The 21,706-nt window shown below is 45.6% G+C and overlaps 1 protein-coding gene across 1 annotated transcript in view; it reads right to left on the minus strand.

The window, feature by feature from the left end:
* Window positions 1-5,486: 5,486 nt before the first annotated feature.
* LOC144155146 (sodium-coupled neutral amino acid transporter 7-like) overlaps window positions 5,487-21,706 on the minus strand; it is a 37,017-nt gene continuing 20,797 nt past the window's right edge. Inside the window, exons 7-8 of the mRNA XM_077686414.1 lie at window positions 20,776-20,975; window positions 5,487-8,857 (exon numbers count right to left, since the gene is read on the minus strand). Of these exons, the coding sequence (XP_077542540.1) occupies window positions 8,610-8,857; window positions 20,776-20,975 (448 nt within the window). The 3' untranslated portion in view covers window positions 5,487-8,609. The remainder of the gene's footprint in view (window positions 8,858-20,775; window positions 20,976-21,706) is intronic.

Below are 21,706 nucleotides of genomic sequence, written 5' to 3' on the forward strand. Positions count from 1 at the left end.
ACTTATTGTGTTCATACATGACCAGCATCCCTCGATCCCCTGCCACGGGCTGGTGAAGTTCTCAATGAGCTCCTTGCCAATGCCACTTATACTCGACACTGTATCCGAAAATGGATATCATGGATATCACCCAACTTAAATGTTTGTTCCACAATATACTGACATATGCCTGCAGACCTTTAGGATTGTTTGTTCTTTTTGCAACATCGCTCAGATATCCCTAGATCTTTTGACGCACCCATAGCACTCCGGTATACTATTACACCATAAACAAATCCCTACTGCACAAGACAGGATTAGCATTTTCCATCAAAAGTAACGTAGCATGGGCAATGTAGCTGGGGTCGATTCTGGTCCCTGCAAAGCTGTTATGTCTTCTTAGAAGCAGCTGCATTTTCCTCCCTCACTACCATTTCCCAAACTGGCCTTGGGCCTTCCTTATCAATTAGGATGCTGCTACTACAGTGTAGACTGCTCATAACGTATGTCGTGGGAGCCGCAAAAATCTGCACTAAAGCAACACCACACTATAAACAAAACGTATGAATCCAACCATATCGCAAACTAGCTTTCAATCATTCTTTGCTTATCATCACTCAAACGAATGCCTCTTAAAAACAGAGGTATGGTCTTTATTTCGACTTTTTGTTTCTGCATCAGGCACTGCTACATGGTCTTACAAACTGCGAGTGCATGTTTTTAAGACCGTGTTTCGTGTTTATGTTTTGAGGAATCTGCATTTCTTAGTGTCTAGAAGAACGGATGCCACAAAGAAGGAAGCAGCCCAGCTTACACTGGGGAGAAAACAAAATCAGAACGAAAGCCTTTTTTCTTTTTTTTTCCATCGGTGCCTTGCATTCGTGATGCTGAAGGCAATTAGCAAAAAAAGCCAAGCTGAAAAACCAAGAGTGTCGTGACCTGAACTGTTCATCAAGGAATGTAACACAAAGAACGGAACCAAAAATAGACCTGGCAGTCACGAAGAAATCATTGGAACATGACACGTAGGTGGCAAAAGAAACTGTTTTGAGAAAACGGCTGCCTAAGTGGCAACATAGGTTTCATCCATCAAAAGCCGCTAGGGTTGTAGCGTTTCGTGTCCGTTTTTGAACGCGGGGCTACTGGAAGGCCTTGCTTGAAATTGGAGTGCCTTTTGCAGCCTTTTTCTTTCCATAAAACATCATTTTCAGCTCCTCCGGGAAGACTACATAGCCCAGTTTGCGGACCAAACGAGGGGGAGATGGCTTTTAATGCAAAGTAGGTTAGCTGGTTGTTTGTATTGCACTGGACAACTTCCCTATGCAGTGTTGTCACCATGGCAACAAGTGAAACACTCTTTGTTTTTACTTAAATACTGAGTTTTTACTTTTTTATGCTTTATAACCTTGCCTGGAGCAGCAGCTTAAGTACGTTCAGGTGTTCATTGCCACATGTTTACATACCACAAGGACACAAATGAGCTTCTTTGAAGCTTGGTATAATATTCTGCATAACTCGAACTTCAATACGTGCACATTTTTTAGTACTCTTGAAATTCAGGGCATCCAATATTCCTCGCAGGGCAGCCATATGCACTAAACTATTAATGTAGGCATTGGTGTTAATAGTTTCCCTAAAAAATTGTATTTGTTAAATTCAATGACAGTACGGTACATTTTTAGTGCCCTCAACACGTTTTTATTCCCAACTCAGACCTGCTTGCATGATTACTCGAAGTGCACCGTGGGAAACATAGCGCAAGAAAGCGATAAGGCTCGCCAGCATCGCGGGGCTTGCATGTCATAGTTTGTTTATCTCTGACATGGCTCGTCAGGCTCGGGCATTAATTACAACTACTGGCGTTCAATCGCACCCGGTTGCGCAGTCAGGCGATGCTCCAAGGCGCAGTAGCTACACCATGCGCGCCGCAGCTGTTGACGCACCGGCCGTTTCATTCCCAATGCTAGTGAGTCTACTGTCTAGCTTAGCAATAACGAAGCGTGTAAGCATCGCAAATCAGACGAAAAGTTCAATTCGCGAACCGCTATCACAAGCGCGCACACCGCGTTTCACCCTCCGGAATAAAGTCACGTGCACCACAAAGCGTTCGATGACCTCCACCTTTCGAGCCACGCAACATCTCAGGCATTCCCATCATGATAATGTCCGTGTTGAATACCACAGCAGATAAAATGACTGAACAGAAACTTGGCCGAGCGAAACAGCGCGAATGAACTCAGACACGCGCACTACGCAGTTCAGGCGGCCGCCTTTTTGCATTGTCGCAGCGACGCCCAATCAGGAGGGCAGTTTCAACGCGCGCCGACCGGAAGGCCAACCACGCTTCAGCTTCTATTTCTGGCTTCATTTGTGCGTCTTTCTTTTTCTGTTGTTCGCGCGTTTGTGAATGAACGAAGAGACGGGCAGGGGCGGAAAGGGATCGCTCGGCCAATCCAATGGTACCAAAATGGCCGCGCCCGGAGGCACCGTTGCAAAGATACAGCACTCTGAAAATTGCCGGTTTTTTTTCGCCCTTTTGTGCTGACATTCTGTCACCGCGGCTGACAAAATTATTTTTATGCCAATTTGCGACGGTTTTCAGCGGAAAAACTTTGCAAATGCACACGATAGAAAACATAGAAGCCGAATATTTGGCTTTAATAAAAAAACGATACTTCGGTCATTTTTCTGAAGTTGAAAGCCACGTCCCTCCCTTAAACTAATCAATCCAAATATTCGGTAATACCCGATTATTCGAACCCATTCGAGTATTCGAAATGTTTCGAATACATAGTTTTCGAAGTGATACGAATATAACATATTCAATATTCGAGTAAGATTCGAAATTTTCGAATATTCGCACACCCCTACTAAGAACCCTAACCTTCACTGATGTGTTCCAGAATGCCTATGGCATGGTTTCTTAAAGTGGGTTCCGCGGAACCTTGGGGTTCCGCAGGCCCCTCCTCAGGGTTCCACTGTTCCGCAGTCGCAAAGTCTTATATGGTGAACTTGAGGTGCGATCGATCTAAGGAACCTCCATTATTCACGCCCGAGTGTCAGTAAGCACATCTCGGCGCATAACAGAAACGCGCGAGCTGCGCAAAAAATCTCGCCAGCAGCTTGTAGCCACCCAGACTTCAAAAACGGGCCACGTGGTTAAACTATTGCACTTGAATCTCGGTCTTATATTACCCCCATGCGCATTTCTCCTGTTTGGAGATAGGTGCCGCTAGCGTACGCATTCGCGTAAAGTCGACGGGAAAAAAACGATACCTTTGCTTGCTTTTGAATTTATTGCACGTTAATGTAGCATGAACGGAATGAAAAATGGCGGGAGAGGGGGAGGGGGGGTTCCTTGGCACTTAACGGAACTTAGCAGGGTTCCCTGGGACCAACATGCTTGAGAACCCCTGGCCTATGGTAACAGAAAATATCTCCTGTGAGAAGGAGCACTAGAAATCCCTCACCAACCTTTCTTACCTGTCACAACCTATTATGTCCCATCGGATACCAGATAGCTCATGTAAAAGAACTGATAAACTGGCTTTGCTTAAAAATGTTCAAGCACTGAATGTAGCAATAAATAATCTCCCGTGGCGGCCTGCCTGCACCCAGAGATTCTTCGCATTGCCTTCCTGCCGTTTTGGGTAGGGGCAATACAGCTGCTGGGGACTGAAGGCCAATAGTGTGGTTGTAAATTTATTTTGGAGGTTTTGTGGCAAAGGTACTCAACCATTACTTCCCAGTAAGTGGCAAAGAAAGCATTCCAATTTTCGTATCTGTGCTCAGCAGTGAACGTGCCATGATATTGCCACAACCATGCTAGTCGATCTTGTTTGTTAGGGAAAGGGTGTTACCTTGAAGTCACTAACTTGAATGGTCTTGTTTGAGCGACAATGTTTCTGATCTAATTAGGTGGTTCTAAAAAAGAGAAGTGTCCTTAGACAAATGCATGCAGAGCAAATGCTGTGGCATTCGATTTGTCAATGATCGTCAGTGCATGCCGCTTTGTTTACTGCTTCAGGAAATTTGTGCATTCTTTAAGTTCACTGCAGAGCACAAGTTTGCTCCAATAAACTTCACTCCTTCAAGAACCCTGTGTCATCCCTGGCTATGTGATAATATCACAGCAATGCACACAGAGTGGTGGAGCCACACTGATGGATTCATGGCGACCAAAAGTACCCCCCATAGCTGTCCCTGTAAAATATCCCGCAAGTGCTGTTCAATTATGTACATGTGTGTATACTTTGCCTACAGTGGTACTACTACTTAGGTGGAGGGACTTTACGTTAATGGCATGGGCGGCACTGGCTTTGCTCTAAATTGGATGCTGGCTTGCATTTAATTTTGATTGTGTAGCTTTGATGCCCAGTGCATCACGTGTCACTGGTGAGTCACGGCTCATGTGAGCTATGCTGCCTGATGTATGCAGCCCTTTTGTGTAGTGCAGCAACAACATTTACCGACAAAACAAAGGTACAGGCAAACATTTGTGTCCACCCCATCTTACAAAACATGTCCAAGCTAGCGGCGAGTTGCCACTGACTGATATTTTCGTTATTGCTGAGCTTATTCGTTCGAGGGTCGAGTTAAAATTGGCACGAGTGTTGTTCCGAGTTGGAAATCTTTCAATTAATATGGATCTGAGTAACAGCTAAACAGTGTGGCAAGAACCCTTTTGTGTATACACGTGCATGTAGTTAACCCATCGTTTTGTCAATGGCCTTCATGACAATAAAGTTTCATTGTTACATAATGCAGGCTTCCGTACTTGAATCTGTGTGAGCAATTTTTCAAGACAAAAAAGTAAAAAACAAAAAAGAAACGATTGCTGTGTAAAAAAAAATATGCACCAATAAACACCAACAGTAAGTGCCTGCCGAATTAAAAAAAGACAGATGCCAAAAAATCCAATCTTTACATAGCCTTTTAGTAGCAATGCACTGTTATGACAAAAGTGAGACGGTCATGCCTAAACACTGAGAAATTATCAGCTTCCAGCAACCACACAAAAGTACACATATGTGCACCCCACTTGCCCCTTGCCAAGTTCCTACGTTACCTGTCCGCTTTTAGAAGCTGACAGTGACAATGACAACATATGTTGAATAGCATTCTAATAAGTCATTCCACAGGCACCGAACCAGCTTACTGCTACCAAAAAACTGTCTTGATCCTGGCAACTTTGTGTTTAGGTCCATCAAAACATGTACACATGAATAGACAAGGAAATTAGTATTTACAAAACTCTGCAGCTTAGGTCCAATTGGTGTCATTCTCTTGCAACTGTGACTGCTTACTTCAGATTAAACAACAAAAATTGCAAGTGGACGCAAAACAGAAAAATTTATAGCGAGCAATGTGGAATGGGGATTTGAAAGGATTTACCTTCTCCTTTCTTCCACCAGACTGCAACTCAGACGTAATAAACCACCTACTCATCTAAATTTATGCCTGACAAGTTTCCACGCTGAGCCAAACAACGATGAGCCCTAAGGAAATGAGTTTCGGGCACTTTATTAGCAGATACAGTACTTCAGGTGCACACACAAAGTAAACATATGTAAATATATACGTAGAATAATCTCAATCCATAATTGTATTTGTTTGTAACACAAAAATATACTGTAATTATAATAAAATAGCCTTTAAGAGATTTATAAGCTAAAAAAGTGGTGCGAAAGCAAAATATGTAGCCAAACATAACAACTGCTACAACACAGCATTTTGGCTCCTATGCACGGCATGTTATTACACCACAATGAAAGTAGGACATCATTCATGCCAAAGCATCCGAGTACAATGTATATGCGAAATTACTTCCCAAGTCAGCTGCTTTCTAAAATTTTGCAAAATTGAAAATGGAATCACAATTTTTTCATTAAATCCAAAGATTTAAAAATTTGGTTTTCAACTCTTATACCAAAAATTCCCACAATTGTAAGTGAGTGCAAGTTACCAAGTAATAGTAGTATCTTGTTTCCGTGCAAAAATAACTTTGTCCGTTGTTGGTAATTGCAAAACAATGGCTGACATCCAGCTGTCCTGACCGACAATAACTGCTTAGTTCAGTTAGTGCCATTAAATTTTAGTCAAGTTTAAACCATTTGCGAATGTTTACAACGTCAAATATCGTTCTTTTTACTGCAACACTATACTCTCAGGCTGCAAGCAAGTCTCATAGGACACACACAGGCCCACTGTCTATTGATAGTGGGCAAATGTAAGGCCAGCGACAGACGTTTTATCTCCAGAGAGCCGCTGGCATTATTACTGCAGCTGCACACGTGCTGCAGAGTGGAGGCTCTAGAGCGATTGCATTGCATGCGACACAAGTTCTCATCCTCCAAGCACACAATTTTCATGGTAATGTTGGCAGCTTTTTAAAAGGCAAATTTACCCCACACGTTATTGCGAGATTAAAAATTTTTTCCAACAAATATTCCGAGAACTATCTTTTGCTCATGAGTCAAAGGAGTTGAGATAATAGCCGTCAGAATTAATAATAGCAGCAAGCGGTAATATACACTTATTCTTCCCATGTTCAGCAAAAAAGTTGCAAGCACTCATGCTCGTATATATAAAATACTGTTTGTAGAATTTCCACCCAAACACACAGCATGTCATCACACTAAAATCATGAGTATTCTGTCCCAAACACACAGCACATTACGAACTAAAATAAAGGGTATAGTATTTGTGATTCCCTATCGTTTCAGTGTTCAAATTTTGTAATGGCGATTTTCTCCTAATATGAAGCTACCAAATGCCAAATTTTTAAATAAGTGGCACTGGTTTTCTGTGAAAAAGCACTTGTCATACTGCAAGAGGTCTGCTATGCTATGCAGCTATGACATCATGCCTACTATGTCATGCATGTAAAATGAGTCCCCTTTTGGCCGGCGCTTGCAATTTTCCCAATCGATAATTCATTGACAGCGCAGATAGACCACCAACTGTGTGCTACATTGGCGACACACACAATACATCATCTCCAGCCAACTTGGTCATGTGTTAGGCTGACAATGAAGCACATCTCAAATACACGAACACATTAGAGCATAATGGCAATGTGGAGAATAAACATTCTTTCACTCTACCCATATGTTCCACATGTTGCAACAATTAAACACTAGTACTTGCACCAAGAGATCTGCACAAACGTAACACAGCATCTAGATTAGGCTTTGTAGGAGTGGGGAAAAGGAGTGTCAGAGAGGGTCTTAGAGAGACTTGGGTACGCCTAAACACTTTGCTACCTTTGTCTGATGATGATGATCGTAGGGTTTAACGCGCCGACGCAACGCAGCCGATGAGGCGCGCCGTAGTGGAGGGCTCCGGATTAATTTTGACCGCCTGGGGATCTTTAACGTGCGCCGAAATCTCATACACACGGGCGCTTTTGCTTTTCGCCTCCATCAGAAAAGCAGCCACCGCAGCCGGGAAATGAAACCGCGGCCTTGTGCTCAGCCGCACAACGCCTTAGCTACTGAGCCACCACGGCGGGTACTACCTTTGTCTGCACTGACTGTGTCATCGCTGGGGTCTGGCAAAGGCTACAGCCGAATTATGGCTTTTTTGCTATCTATTCTGATGGCAAATTTTAAGGTACTTTTAAATGAAAGTACTGCTCATAAGAGCAGAATTTCAGCATACCCTTCACTACCCTTTCAAACACTCCAGTGTGTGTGCAACACCAACCCATCTGTCCTCTCCTCTATAGGAGTAAAGATATAAATAGTGTGAAATAACCACGCTATAAGAATCTCTCGTAGGAAAACTGCAGAATTAGAACTATTGCATAGAGCATAGTGTACACATACAATACAAAAACATAATAATTTGCTATTCCTTAGATTGCAATGTAAATCTGCAATGAAGCAATTTAAAAAGTACAAGAGCGGTATACAATGACCTTTGCTCGATGAGCAGTGTTGTAACAGGAGGCCATCTTCAGGAGTTGTTACAAGGTGCATAAGGACTAAGTACCTCCCAATTGCACAAGAGTTGTATTACACTCCAGACCACTTGGCAAAACCAAATGGTGACTCATAACAAATGAGCAACTCTATAGCAACCAGCTCAGTGAATACATCAAAAGTTGTAGCCATGTCACGGCACTTTTTGAAAGGCACGTGACAAAGTAAAACCACAGAGATAACAAAAAGGAGGCCCAGCTGGCTAAGTTAAAAGGTTGCGAGCAAAGTTGTCAGATTACATAACAAGCTGTAAGCATACGTACTGTCGCAATCTCAAAACGATTTCTAGCATTGCCTATGAGCAGCTGAAGTTCACAGGATTGCCGAAATATGGACTAGAATTGCATCACAGCCAGGGTGGCCTTAGTGCAATGTGCGGAAATAAAGAAATTCCATACGTAAAGTAATGTCTCGTACATCCCTTAGGCAGTTATCTCAAAGTGCAACCCAAGGTCTAGTGTCAGTGCAAGTGGCGATGCAGCTTGAAAAAAAAAAAATGGCATAAAAGGCAGGCCACACACACAAAAAATGGCATAAAAGGCAGGCCAGCAAAAGTGGCCTGCACTTCAGTCATTGCAGCCCTCATTAAGCCTCAAAACCACTTGTCACCTCTGTGCCTTGAGCTGTAGGGCCAAAGCCAACAAACTAGAGGTCGCTGGTCGTAGACCTCGTGAAATAGGAGAAGAGGCGAGTGATTCTTGGCACCGTGCACAGCTGAACGTCCGCAGCCCGGCCCTGGCCCGAGATGGCATCCATCAGGGACATGGTGAGCACTTGGCCAAAGACAAACATGCCCAGTGCCACGCACAGCACCGCAGTTGTCAGCCTCCACTTGGTCCGAGCAAAGGAGTACATGGCATCCAGTTTCACGGTGACAAACAAGAGGCACAGCCCTGGGCAGGAAAGGCATGCGTCGGTTTCAGGTGTGATGCACTTGGCCACCAAAGAAAAGGGGGAAGAGAGCAACAGACACCTGAACACGCAATACTCTGTCGCTCTGCAGTGATTTAGAGAATACCCCTTGAGTAGTTTGGCTGCACTGCGAGTCGGCACCCCGAAGTCATTTGTGCCACAATAAACGATGCCGGCTACTCTTGTGTAGCATTAACCAAGCACACCTAAGCCGAGTTCCAGTTTCCCCCTTAGATGGCCTCGTTGCCATCTCAGCGGATCGGCTGCCACGTTAAGCCCTATTCCAGTTCTAGTGAAGATAGCAACAAAGACTGCTTCATGAAAATGGCAATGAAGGCTACTTCGCTGTATAAACTAAAAAACAATGCCAAAGCCACCTTGTTCTTCACAAACAAACTTGTTCTTTAAGAAAAATGTCTCTTGTAAGTTATAACATGCGGGCCTAGATTTGTTTACATTTTGAGCTGCATAATGTTTATTATAATATCGTATTTGACTCTTACGAAACAGTAGCTTGCCTGTGTTTGTTTAACAAGTCTGCTACGAGGTTTTCGCCTGTGGTGGTGGCCACTGCACCGTTCCAATTCTTGTTGCTTCAGATGTCTAATTAGACTGCTGCCTAAGCTGTTTACCATGCTGCTCGTGAGTTGAAATGCAGCCCTAGTTGAGAAAAATGCAAAGTGAACCGAGTCTATGTGGGCGCCAAATGTTGGCAGCATGGAGGAAGATAAATGGTGAAGCCAATTTGGTTTCTGAACAGTTCTGTAAAAGTCTCCCACTTGTAAAACACAGTGTAGGTGGCGCTGCAAATGGGCATTCATACCTATCATTTCCCGCACATTACAGCAGTACTGCTTTTGCCAATGAACAGGCCGCCAGTACCACTCTTTTTGTCATCTACTACAATGGATGTACTTTTGACACAATAGTTTCTTTGGAGCCCAGCAATGTTATTGTGTTACTGACAATTATTACCCGAGCACACTGAGACAGTCAACATTTGGGTCTGGCCACCTAGCATGATATAAAAGTTGCATTTCATATTCACTGGTTGACTCAGCATGCTGGCAGGCCATGCCAAATAAAATCCCATGGTGTGTGACATTCATTTATGACGTGAAGATAAAAATGCAGACTCTTGCATGTTCCAGCACACAGGCGCAGACAGTAGAGAACCTTCTCAAAGGTGCCATAAAGACAATATACACCTTAGTTCAATTTAATAGAATTAGCGTTTGGTAACTCAATCAGGTCCACTCCAGCCACAAAAGATGTTGTTTTACAGAAGAAATGCAAGAAATATGGACAAACTTTCATAGTACATTTCATGCTACATTTACGTAATAAAAGCCGGAGTGATGTAACATGGGCCAGCACTATAAAGACAGTCATCAGTGTGCTAACTGCACACCAGCATTAAAGTGATATGACCAAATCGAACTAGATGCCCCACTTCATCCAGTCATGTTTCTTGGCGGTGGCTTCGATTGGCAGCCACCAATCACACAAACAAGGTTCCGTGAGGTCACAAAAATCGCCGGAAAATGGTTGGGGAGTCACCACTGGTTTTATATGTTTTCTTTAATATCTCGATTATTTGTTTGAAGTTTGCAATAAAATTGGTACGATTGTTATTGGGAAAAAGAAGTATTTTAAATTAACCTAACTCGTATTTTGTCTTCATGGCCCCTTCAAAGCATTGTTGGTAAACTGAAAAAATGTATGACAAATTCATATGGCATAAGGGAAGGAAATACGAAGGAGCAACTTTTACATTTCCTCCTTCAAGTACACATTACGTGTGAGGTGTCTGACTGCTATTGGAGATCCCTTGTATGGTGTTTTCAAAATCGCTGTCATATGACTGCACCTTAGATGTGCCTGGTTGAGTCGACATCCTGCAGCTGGCCTCATGTTTAGATCGAGCATGCCCTGGCAGGGGACTAACGATCCAAGCACACATGATGGTGCACAACGGCACACATCAGTTTTGCATCAATGCATCTTACGACCATGCACAGAGTCTGGCATCTTTTGAGATAGATGTCGTAATGAAAGAAAGCAGGTCTCTGAAGAAAGTGAACAAGGCGTTAGAACAATGATGAGGGAGTGAGTGGCCAAGAAAGAGAGCAAAGTGAAAGCTGGGTGCATGGCCCACCATGGACACTACTGGAGCACACAAATAATTATTCCAAACCCACAGTCGACACTCCCATTTAGCTTCCCCTGTGGTTGAAAGTAAAAGAACAACAGCGTAACTAGTAGCTTGTGTGGTGCAAATGGAATCCTGCAATGCTTGGCATATGAAATAGCTCAAGTGCACGAAAACAACGATCCTAGTTTGACCTTATTGTAAGCCTGCATGCTGCAGAAAGTATTGAGTTCTCATCCACTTTGTCCATCCAAAGTTCCCAGCATCACTTTTGCACAGGGAATGCAGGAAGGTGCGACAAATTTGTTACTTTTAAACCTGCAGCAGGCAAACTGAACGCCTTTGCACAAATTTCTAACCTAAGTGGAAAATCAAAGTGTTTTTGGTAGCTTCCCCTCAACACAGTATTCTTTGCATGACAGCTATATGGTGTAGAAACAAGTACATTGAAATTTTTGTTAGTCTTTAAAGGGACACTGAAGTGATTTGTAAACATTGCGGGATTACGAGCGCAAATTGTAGTCCGGAGTCTCTAGGCCCTGTTTCGGCCACTCTGAGCGCGTTTACGCAAATTTATTAAGTAGAAAAATCAATTTGAAAATGCTGTCCTCCTCTCTGCACCCTCGCCCATTTTCTGTGGCGTTTTCGTGTGACGTCAAGAGGAGATCAGCTGGCAATTGGCTGCGCTACTGCACTGCTCGCCGACCATCTGACAGAGTCAGTCGGCCCAGAGTTTAGTCCGCCGACGGGTCATCGCAATTTCCTCGCTCAGTTGAAACTAAGCCACAACACGTTTGTGAATGGGAAAATGCGCCTTTCTTTACTTTTTTAGTTTGTACACTGTATCTAGCTCCAAGTCAATGTCATTTCACACAAGCGCCGCACAAGTGCACATGCGACGCTTCGCTGACTGGTACGCCAGTAGGAAAATCTAAGGCCACTTGAAGGCGGGAGAAGAGTCAGCGAAGTCAATACAGGTACTAAAAGGAAATAAAATGAACTGATACTTTTACCGTACACCGTAAAACTAGGGTGCAGGAAGCGCTTTTTTGCGCTGGGCGAACAAGCGCAGCGGCCAGCAGCACGACTACGCATCTGCGAACGCTTTTCTATCTAAGAAATGCAATTGCTAGACGTGAGCTATTGTGAAAACTTGGGGGACGCTTACTGCACGAGTGCAATACAACAAATAGGCACCTAAGCTGCTTGAAATGCTAAAACTAAATAAAAGTGTAAACTGGTTATCATTATACGGTCAGCAGCGCTCGCCCGTGGCCGAGTGGTCTTGAGCGCTGGGTTTGTTATTGCAACTGTTTTGCAAGTCACCAATTCGAATCCCCGGGGGTACACTTTTTTTTTTTATAAGTTGGTTTTTCATTTTCGGCCGATGTTTTCTATAATGAGTTCACCTTTTTTTTTGGCCGTAACAATCATTGCTCCATGAACTAGTTCACAGAACGCGCGCAGGCTGACACTGGCGCGCTAGCAAGTTCTCGTTGGCGTGCTGTTGCCATAAGCACCGACAGCTTGCGGGCAGTGGGCACAGGCCGGAATCAACAGACCTATCGCCTGGTGCGAACACGCTTTTTACGATACAGGCATGAGTGAAGCAAGCTCCAAATATGGGGAAAAGCGCATGGCATTTGAGCGTCTGCGGGGACGCAGAGGGCGTTCATCCACTGCGTAAGCCTCGGCTAGTGATTGCTACGATTCGAAACCGTCTTGGGAGGCTTATCTTATGCATTTTACAGCCGACAACATGGCAGAAGCGCAGTACGCCGATTACCGAGATATCGAGAATGCCCATCCAATGGTGCCATCGGATGTCAAGCATGTTGTTTTACAGAACCGAAACCGAAACTTGTTTGATTGCTAACCTTGGATATCGTCCAATCACGGTGTGTCTCCTCCCGTTGTCACAGCCTTTAGTTGGTGCGGCCGCCGCAAATCGCGCATGGTAGTTTTTCTTCTTTCGCGCTTTGTAAAATAATTACCGACTAGTCAACTGGATAAACAATGAAAAATGTGCTAATTTGAGCCATTCTACACAGTGCAAGCAAAAACGGGAGCTTGACAAATTCACTTCAGTGTCCCTTTAAAGGGGCCCTAAACGGGTTCCAAAGTTTGCGATTTTACGCATGCAACCGCTAGAAATCTACCCAAGGAACATTCTCGTGCAAAAATGGTTTAAAAGTGTTAAATAGTACCCGAGTTGTCAGTCATTAAAAAGGGCCAGCAATAAGGCCTGGAGCATTTGCCCTTTCTTCATGCCTCCAAAGCACTGTTGAAGCTTTGAGCTGACCAGCTGCGAGAAAAACAAACTAGAGATACCGGTCAAGGTGCTTGCGTAGCGAGGTGCGCGCAGCCATTGGCTCCGCTCGGCGGTACATCACACTTTTTTTTTTTAGCAGCCGATGCGCATGTTCCGCCTAATGCGCAGCGCGGGGGCCACCGGCATCGCCCCAGCCTGGCTGCTTGCACCGGTCGTGCTTGCCTCGGAACGCCAGTTTTAGAATAATGGAAACGAGCATTTTAAGGCCAGATAAGGGGGTCCTAAACACCACATGCTCCCTCATGACAATAATTGAAGATTTCCACCGACAACTAGCAGCCAACTAGCGTTTCTGCATGCGGCGCTGTCGCAGCAAACAGGTCCCTCCAAGGCTGGGTCACACAGAAAGGCTTAGAATCGCTGCAGTTATTCGGTCATTGCTTTGCAAAGACACGCCGACGACAATTCCTAGCGCAATTTTTCACCAAACCATCACCCCCTTTCATGCAATTGTAAACTGATTTTCAGCAATAATCCTGCTCTGGTGGCTGGCAACAAGTTTTAGCTGCAGTGTATGCCGAGTCGTGCATGCACCGCACAGTGGGCTCATTTTCCACCGTGCAGGCAGATGCTTGCCGCGATTGCATGTGCAGCGGTGTTTCCGCCAGCAGAGACGCTCCGCGCCTTTCAGCGTTATTCATATCTTGTAAACAACACTCTATATCTACAAACTCATGATGGATGTCAACGATTGACATTCGTCCCTACTAAGATACGCCGTGCCAGAGTGCTCCTCGTCGGAACCACTGCAACGTGCACCCGCGTTTTCCCTAGAGCCGGGAACACTGATTGGCTACAGCATTCAAAGGGGTCCACCAAAAGCGGCGCCGTGCTGTTCAGTGCTTCATGCGTTATAGAGGCTGTGTCAGGGTCAAAAATTTACATCAGAGCACGGCAGGCAGTGTGGCGACGAGGATTGGTAGGTAAACAAAAAAAGAAAGGAAGATCTTTTTTGCATGTTTGTGCGGCCCCTGCTTTACGCAGAGGAGTTATATTTGGTATACACAGTTGTGAAGGCGTAGTCTAGCGATTGCGCGGTTGAAATGCTGACCTTGGGAAGACTATTTAGGGCCCCTTTAAATATGAACAGGTGAAATAGAAAAAGAACAAGAGTCTCTGGAGTTCTCTCATTTTTATTTCTTGCTCACTTTTTATGGACTCAAGAAACTAGAGATTGACAAGCTAATGCACACTAGAGCAAATTGCAGTAGCCCTTGAAGGGTGCCTAAGCACACATCTGAAGGAGGTGTGACACAGACCTTTCCCAGTTCTTTAGATAGGGGAAGCATTAACAACAATGAAACACTTTAAACAGCCAAAATGAAAGGCATTTTTTCTATCAGGTAGCCTATTAAAGGCCAACTGCACTCAAATTTTTTTTGCACAAATTTGATCCAGATAAGTAGTCTAGCTCTTAAAATCACCCAGGTGAAATCCTATGCTTCGTAACCACAGGGCACACTAGGTACCATCGTTCAAAGTACCTTCGAGCAGGCGACATTTGCACCTGGCGGAGAGTCGCCGAAACAAGTTCCAGGCGGCCAGTGACGGAGACGAGGAACCTGTCCCGTGGGAGTTCGCGCTTCTCCACCGTCTTGCACGGCGCTCCGCAAGGCTCAGGGATGCATTTGCCCAGAATTTTGTTCTACACCACTGTGCTGTACTGCCGTCGCCATCACGTTTAAAACTAACCGCTGTGAGAAACCCGGACTCCGGTGCATTCCCCATACCTCGTCACCCACCATTGAGGCGAGGGGAAGGTTCCCTCTCTCTCTTCGGCGGCCGCACATCTCTTGTCGCGGGACAGGTGTGTCGCGGCGGTGGCGCGGCGGACCCCCCTGACGTGCCCGTTTTTTGCGGCCCCGGGGGGGCTGGTCCGGGTGCGCAGGACAAGGGAAGGGGCTTTTGGGTTAGAGCGGTCGAATACCACAGATGTGAGTACCGGAGCTCCATCTTTGACTTCCTTTGTCTGCCCCATTGCGCCTTTCTCCTGATCTTCGCCAGTTGGCTGGGTCAGGACAAGCGAAGAGCCGAACTACATTATTGGAGGACCCAATAGGCTCCGGAACGATCGCCGGGTGGCGCTGCACTTTCTCTCCGCGGGAGTACGCAGTGGCTGCCGCCGCTTCGGCACGTGCTTTTGTCGCTGCGCGCGTGCTGCATTTATCGCACTACGGTGAGGTCCGGGTAAAATTTTCTTTCGACTTATGAAAGCATACACGTTAGCACGTGTCCAGCAAGTTCAGTTTACCCGTAGAGTAGCTACTGGGTCCATTTTTGCCAGTGCTTGTCTTTGCTAGAGACGCGTCGTCTACTACGCGCCGCTCAAACGGCCGAGCGCCCCGGCGGTTTCACGTGATAAAGCGTGCTCTTGGGTGGTTGTCAGCTGCCGTCTTTTTGTCGTCCAGGCGACAGCTGTGCAACTTGTCAGAACACATTTTTCTCTTGTTTGCTACTTTCTTCCCGTGCTCCCACTTTGAACATCCGGATTTTATGGACGACAGAAACATTGAGGCTTACAAGAATTCCCGTTAATTCATTGTTTCTAACCCTTGAAATGATCAGCTGCCTCCTATGAAAGACGCATTAAAAAGGCACATGCTATTAAAGGGGTGTGCTAACAACACCGCATTTCTATTTTGCTTATATCTTTGAAGGAATTTTGTTTGCAACATTCGTCCCACAGATTGATCCGCTGGGAGTGAGGGTGATACTGCGGCGGGAACACAACATCTTGTCAGGACTTGGGACTCCGCCAATGTTCTACCCCTGTTTTCTGTTATGTTCCCGTGTTTTATGACCATGTAGACACTGCTGCGACAAAACATGGTTTCCTTGTGTGCAGTAAGCAAAACTGCTATAAGCTGGGACGGATTCAGATAGATTTTTGCCCTTTTGTTGTTGTTCTCGCCGTCTGCACAAAAAAGAAAGGCAGAAGGTGCAGCTGGTACGAGGGCGATGCATTTGCGCCTGTGCAGTGTTGCCGCGTGCATAAACGAAAATGTGTAGCCCTTCAGTCGTGCACGGCATCGACGAAAGAGTGGATAACAGCTGTGGCGCGTCCAGTACAGCTTGGCTCCCAAGTCTGCCTCCGCTGCTTTTGGTGCTAATCAGAGGGGGAAAGCTAAATGGGAAAAAAGGGATTTTGCAGAAGAGAACACTAGTTCTCTGTTGCTCGGGCTGCCTGGAAATAGATAGGGGATGGGGGGTCCTCCCCTCTACACTTTTTTTAATGCATGCTGCCAATGATTGTTTTCCGCTATAATAAATGAACTTCGGAGTTGTTTAGCTGGTGCCGTTCGATATCGTCCATATATAACACAATTGGTTGACATTTTGCATGGGTGAAAAAAAATAGTTTCTAGCGATTTACCTGGCTGTAGTAGCTCTGGTCCGTCTTGTCATTGTGACTTGTGTTCTGGACGGGATTGCTGCGTTGTTCGTTTTTTTCCCCCACATTTACAAATACTGGTAGTTAAAAGAGGTATACACCAAATCCTGTATATTAATTGTAATTAAAAGTTATACGCAAGAAGCTGTTCTGTTGTTTCTGCGAACTGTCACTCTAACCAATACTTGTACTCCAAGCGGGTGACAAACATTGCGAACAAAAATTCTTTCGAGGACAAGTAAAATGGAAATACGGCGCTGTCAGCGCACCCCTTAATTAGCGTGTGCCTTTCTAATGCGTTTTTATAAGATGCAGCTGATTGTTTCAAGAGTAAGAAATAACCTATTACCATAATCAACAACGTTTATCTTACATTTCTTGCAAGCCTCAGTGTTGCTGCAGTCCAGAAAATCCGCATGTCCGAAGCGCGAGCACGCGAAGGGAGTAACAAACACGAGAAAAGTACTCTGTGACAAGGTGAACAGCTGTGGCCTTGCAGACGAAAAGACAGCAGCCGGCGACCGCCGAACAACGCGTTTCCCCCCTTAAAATCGTCGGGGCAGTCTGCCGGTCGAGCGGCGGGTCTGTAGCAGACGACAAGACAAACGTCGACAAAAATGAACTCAGTAACTACTCTACCTTTAAACCGGACTTGTTGGACACGTGCTGATGCGTATGGTTTCATTAGTCAAAAGAAAATTTTACCCAGCCCTCTTCTTAGCGCGAAAAATGCAGCACGCGCGCAGCGAAAAAAGCGCGTGCCAAAGCGGCGGCAGCCCCTGCGTACTCCTGCGGAGGGGAGAGTGCAGCGCTGCCCTCGCCCGGCAAGCTTTAGCTTCGCCTCCCTATAAATGCGGGTTTTGGCCATTCCGTTGTGTCTTGTGTGTTCTTTGCTGTTCGCTGCCACTACGCCAGTTGGCAGTCCATGGCGGAGTTCAGGGGAGCTAGCATTGCGGCGGCCTCAAGTGCGAGCTAGGTCAGTGTAAGAACCCTGGTCCCCACATTTTGAGCGTGGGAATCAGGGAGAACCGTGACCCGCGATCTCGAGCCGGTGCATGCAGGGGAGACACGTGACACACTGAAACCGGTCCGGCGCTACGCTGGTTTGTCGGCGCCCCCGAGAGATGGCAACACCGGTTCGTGCACGGCATAGGAACGCGGGTTACACGAACGGGCGCGCAGAAGACAGAGAGAGAGTCAGTTCGAAGGTACGGGCTGGGTGACTTCGGCGGAACAGCATGGCGGTGACGGCGGACATGTATCTCAGGTGGGAACTGTTGTCTTGTCACGCGCTGTGAGTGCCTGCCTCCCGTTAGCGATCACGACCCGGATGGCGTGATTCGTGAACGCCATCCAACTTTGTGCTCGCATGCTTTGAGAGGTCCCAAATACACGGCTGTGCTTTGGCACTACTGTCTAGTGTGTTCTCGAACGGCGAACCTCGCTGGGCTGCCGTAGGTGTGGGAGCCCGCGTAGTTAACACGCCGGGAGCTAACAAGGTGGCCTATGCTGGAGTACTGCCTAGGTCACCCCTAAGAACCCAACAATATCCCACACCGCATAGGTAGCAATATCCGCCATTTTTCTTTTTCAATGCAATAACAGAGACTAGAAGCCTCCAAACTATACATGCGCTTGTGAACGTTCTAGAGTTACCTAGTAAAAAAATTTTTACTTGAAAATAACATTTTTACTTCAAAAACCAGCGTGAAATTTGCACTTGCCTTCATTTATCATTCCTATTGCCTCTATCACAGAAAAAAGGATCTTTTATAAATTATTGACCTCTTGCATTTCCGCGTTCATAATTTGCCATATTTGGGCTGGAGCCCAATGCTACCTCCATCTCTTACACCTTTCCAAAAGTTTGACGACCTAGCTAGAGTTGTTGTACACGCGCACGTAAATATTTGTGCGACTTTTGCATTACTCGTCATCACACACGGGCCACTACTAAAAAACGTCACTCAAGGCCACCCAAGGGGAAGGAAAAGGAGGCTAAAAATCCCCATCTGGACTAGCCAGTAGAGATAGACACATCCCAGCAAACTGTACCCTACAAGTCACTGCAGTCGAGATAACCAAGTTTCACTCTGTTGGTACAGCCTCAAGGACCAAAGCACAAATTCACATCTGCGTTGCATCAAAATTTCAAGCCAGGAAGCCAAGCTAAGAGCCATCCTGCCTGCATTAATTGAACATGCAGGACTGCATCTAAGCCCCTTCGGCACTTTTGGACACAAAATTATTTACACCAACTCAATGGATTCCATTCAAGCTTTGGGCTCACACAAAACTAGTAGCCACATGTTCACAAAATCAAGAAGCGCATATCTGACAGCTGACAGAGTGGCCTACATTGCCGGATCCAATGGGTCCCTGGACATGAAGGGATTCAAGGCAACAAGAAAGCCCACAGAATCAAGGGGGAGCAATTTTGTCTTCACGTTGAACAAGGCAATGCCCTATGTGGTGATTCAGACATTGAGGCCGACATCCATCAATGCAGAGAACAGTGCCGCATTGCCAAGGGCCTAGTGCAAGGCCACTGTACTAAACAAAGTGCCAGTTGACCCCACCCATTGAATCCTCGATTCAGCCGTGAGGCGACAATGAGGTGCATAAAAACATGCATGGCCGTTACGCCTAGTATGACGAATCATTTTTTGGGGTGGGGCAGTGCTACCTGAGGACACTTGGATCACTACAACTGGCAGACTAAGAATTTTGGGTTCATCTACTCAGACATGACAAAGCATGTGCCGGGTTCATCTACTCAGACATGACAAAGCATGTGCTGGGTTCATCTACTCAGACATGACAAAGCATGTGCTTGCCATTTTGTTTCCTTTTATCAGAGAACCAGGCATTACAGGAGCCATGAAGACAAAATACAACTTTGTGGTATTCGAAAGATTTCGTGTATTATAGTGCCCCCAGCACTTGTCCAAATGCAAACGATGCTTTATTCACTGAAAAATTAATTATATTAAGTTAAAATTTTGATTTTTCCGCTAAACTGTGCGTTTTCGTGGTCTGCAATGACATCATGGGAACCGACCGCTCTGCAGCCGATTGGGAAGCCTTGTTTACCGTTAGTGAACCTAGATGGTGCCACCATACCGTGGCAAGCCGTTTTCTGCCTCTGGTTTGTTTTTTACCGTATTTAAACCTGGCTTGTTTTTGTTCAGGGAGAAAATAATCATTTCACGAAACATAGTGCTCGCTCGACAAATATGGTCACGTAAGACACCGTTGCTTGCGTCAATCAGCCAGTATCGTCTGAGACAACCCCAAAGCCTCGCAGTGCTGTGCAGCTAAACCAAGCATAGTGCATGCAGTACCAACAGCAGTACACATCGGTACTTCTATGTTTTCGTGTGCTTTTGTAACTTCTACTGTTTGTCCCGCCATTCTTACGGCTTTAAAAAAAATGTGCACTAAATTTAAGCACAGATAGCTCGTTTAACAAGCTTATAAGCTCCGCCTAATTTGCATTTGCTTTTGCCGCCCTCAGCCAATTGCAGAGCTGTCTGGTATGACATCATAGGTTCAGTTGCGGGAAATGAGCTAGTGGGTCGCATGGACATTCCCTTTTTTCCTAATTATGTAGCTTATTTGAGCGAAGTTTACGTTAAAAGGGGTGTCAGTATGATTCTAATGAGGCAATCTTTTGAATGAACCAAACTTGTGTTTTCTCTTTATGGCTTTTTTAAAGACTGATGCTAGTTCACTTTCTTTCTCACCTGAATCTCCTCTGCCCAATCATCCCCATCCCACTTCCCAACTCTTGACCGGGGCCTTCGGCCATGGCAAGAGGGCTTCCAACATTTCTTATTCACTTTCGATAAGCATGTGTCTATTCCATTAAATTCAGCTGCTGCCATTTAAGCAGTACTCTTTGCCTCCCAACAGACATACTTTAACCAACTTCCACTGCAATTCATAGTGGCAAAATGCCCAAAAAATTGCTGGCTTCCCAGCCAGACAGCAGTTTGCAGAGAAGCAGAGACCCACCACTTACCAGGAAAGACAAAGATGAAAGTTGCAGCGAGGGAGCCAATGATGCGGATCACAATGCTTATGTTTGGCACGAGGCAAGCCAAGACGACACTGGTTGAAAACCAGATGGACACAATTGTGGTCCGCCGAACAAGCTCGCCCTTGCGCTTGGCCTCCCCATCAAGGCTCCGCACCTGCCCGTAAAGGTCGTCCACAGCTGTCCTGCAAGTGATCGCAAGTCCATGACACTAAGCGAACACCTGGGTGGGGGGATGACTGCCCATGAACTTTACCAGAACAAGCAGTGTTTTTTTATTCTCCTAAGTGAAATTTGGCTCAACTTTTACTGCCAAGAAACACAGCGAAGAAGCTGGATAACAAGCCCCACTACACCTACAAAATCCTCGGATAAACAGCAGGGACTGCGCTGCTAGCAGCAACATAAAACTAAAGGGAGCAAGAAAAAGATGCTGTCTTTCTTCATGACATGCAGTCGAAATTGAGAACTGCAACCCCGGGGGAATGCTTTGAACAGTACCACACTCTGCCAAAATATCACTGAAAGATTTGGGCATGTGGAGAAAAACTGTCGAAATCCTCCTGGGGTGTTGTTGGGGGGGGGTATAAATCCCTGCATCCTGGTTGGTTCAAATTAGGCATTTTGGCTGATAAGTGCAGTATAAATGTGGTGGTTGGGTTTTTCTGTTCTGTTCTTAAAGTTGGAAGTTAACGCACTGTGTGTCTTCTGTGTTTTTGTCCCTCGTCTTGTGCTGCCCTTCGATACGCCTAATTTGGTGCGTCAGATTTCAATTATTTCTGGCCTGCAATCTTTATGAATGATGCTGACCAGAACCCAACTCAGAACTACACAGGTTTTGCTAAATGGTGAAAATAAATTCAACATTTGCGACAGCCATTATGTTGCTGTGGCTCTACACTGGTTTAGAGATGAA

This window comes from Haemaphysalis longicornis, unplaced genomic scaffold, assembly GCF_048455015.1.
Source record: "Haemaphysalis longicornis isolate Haplotype H1 unplaced genomic scaffold, Haemaphysalis longicornis Haplotype H1 scaffold_1, whole genome shotgun sequence".
Lineage (NCBI taxonomy): Eukaryota > Metazoa > Arthropoda > Arachnida > Ixodida > Ixodidae > Haemaphysalis > Haemaphysalis longicornis.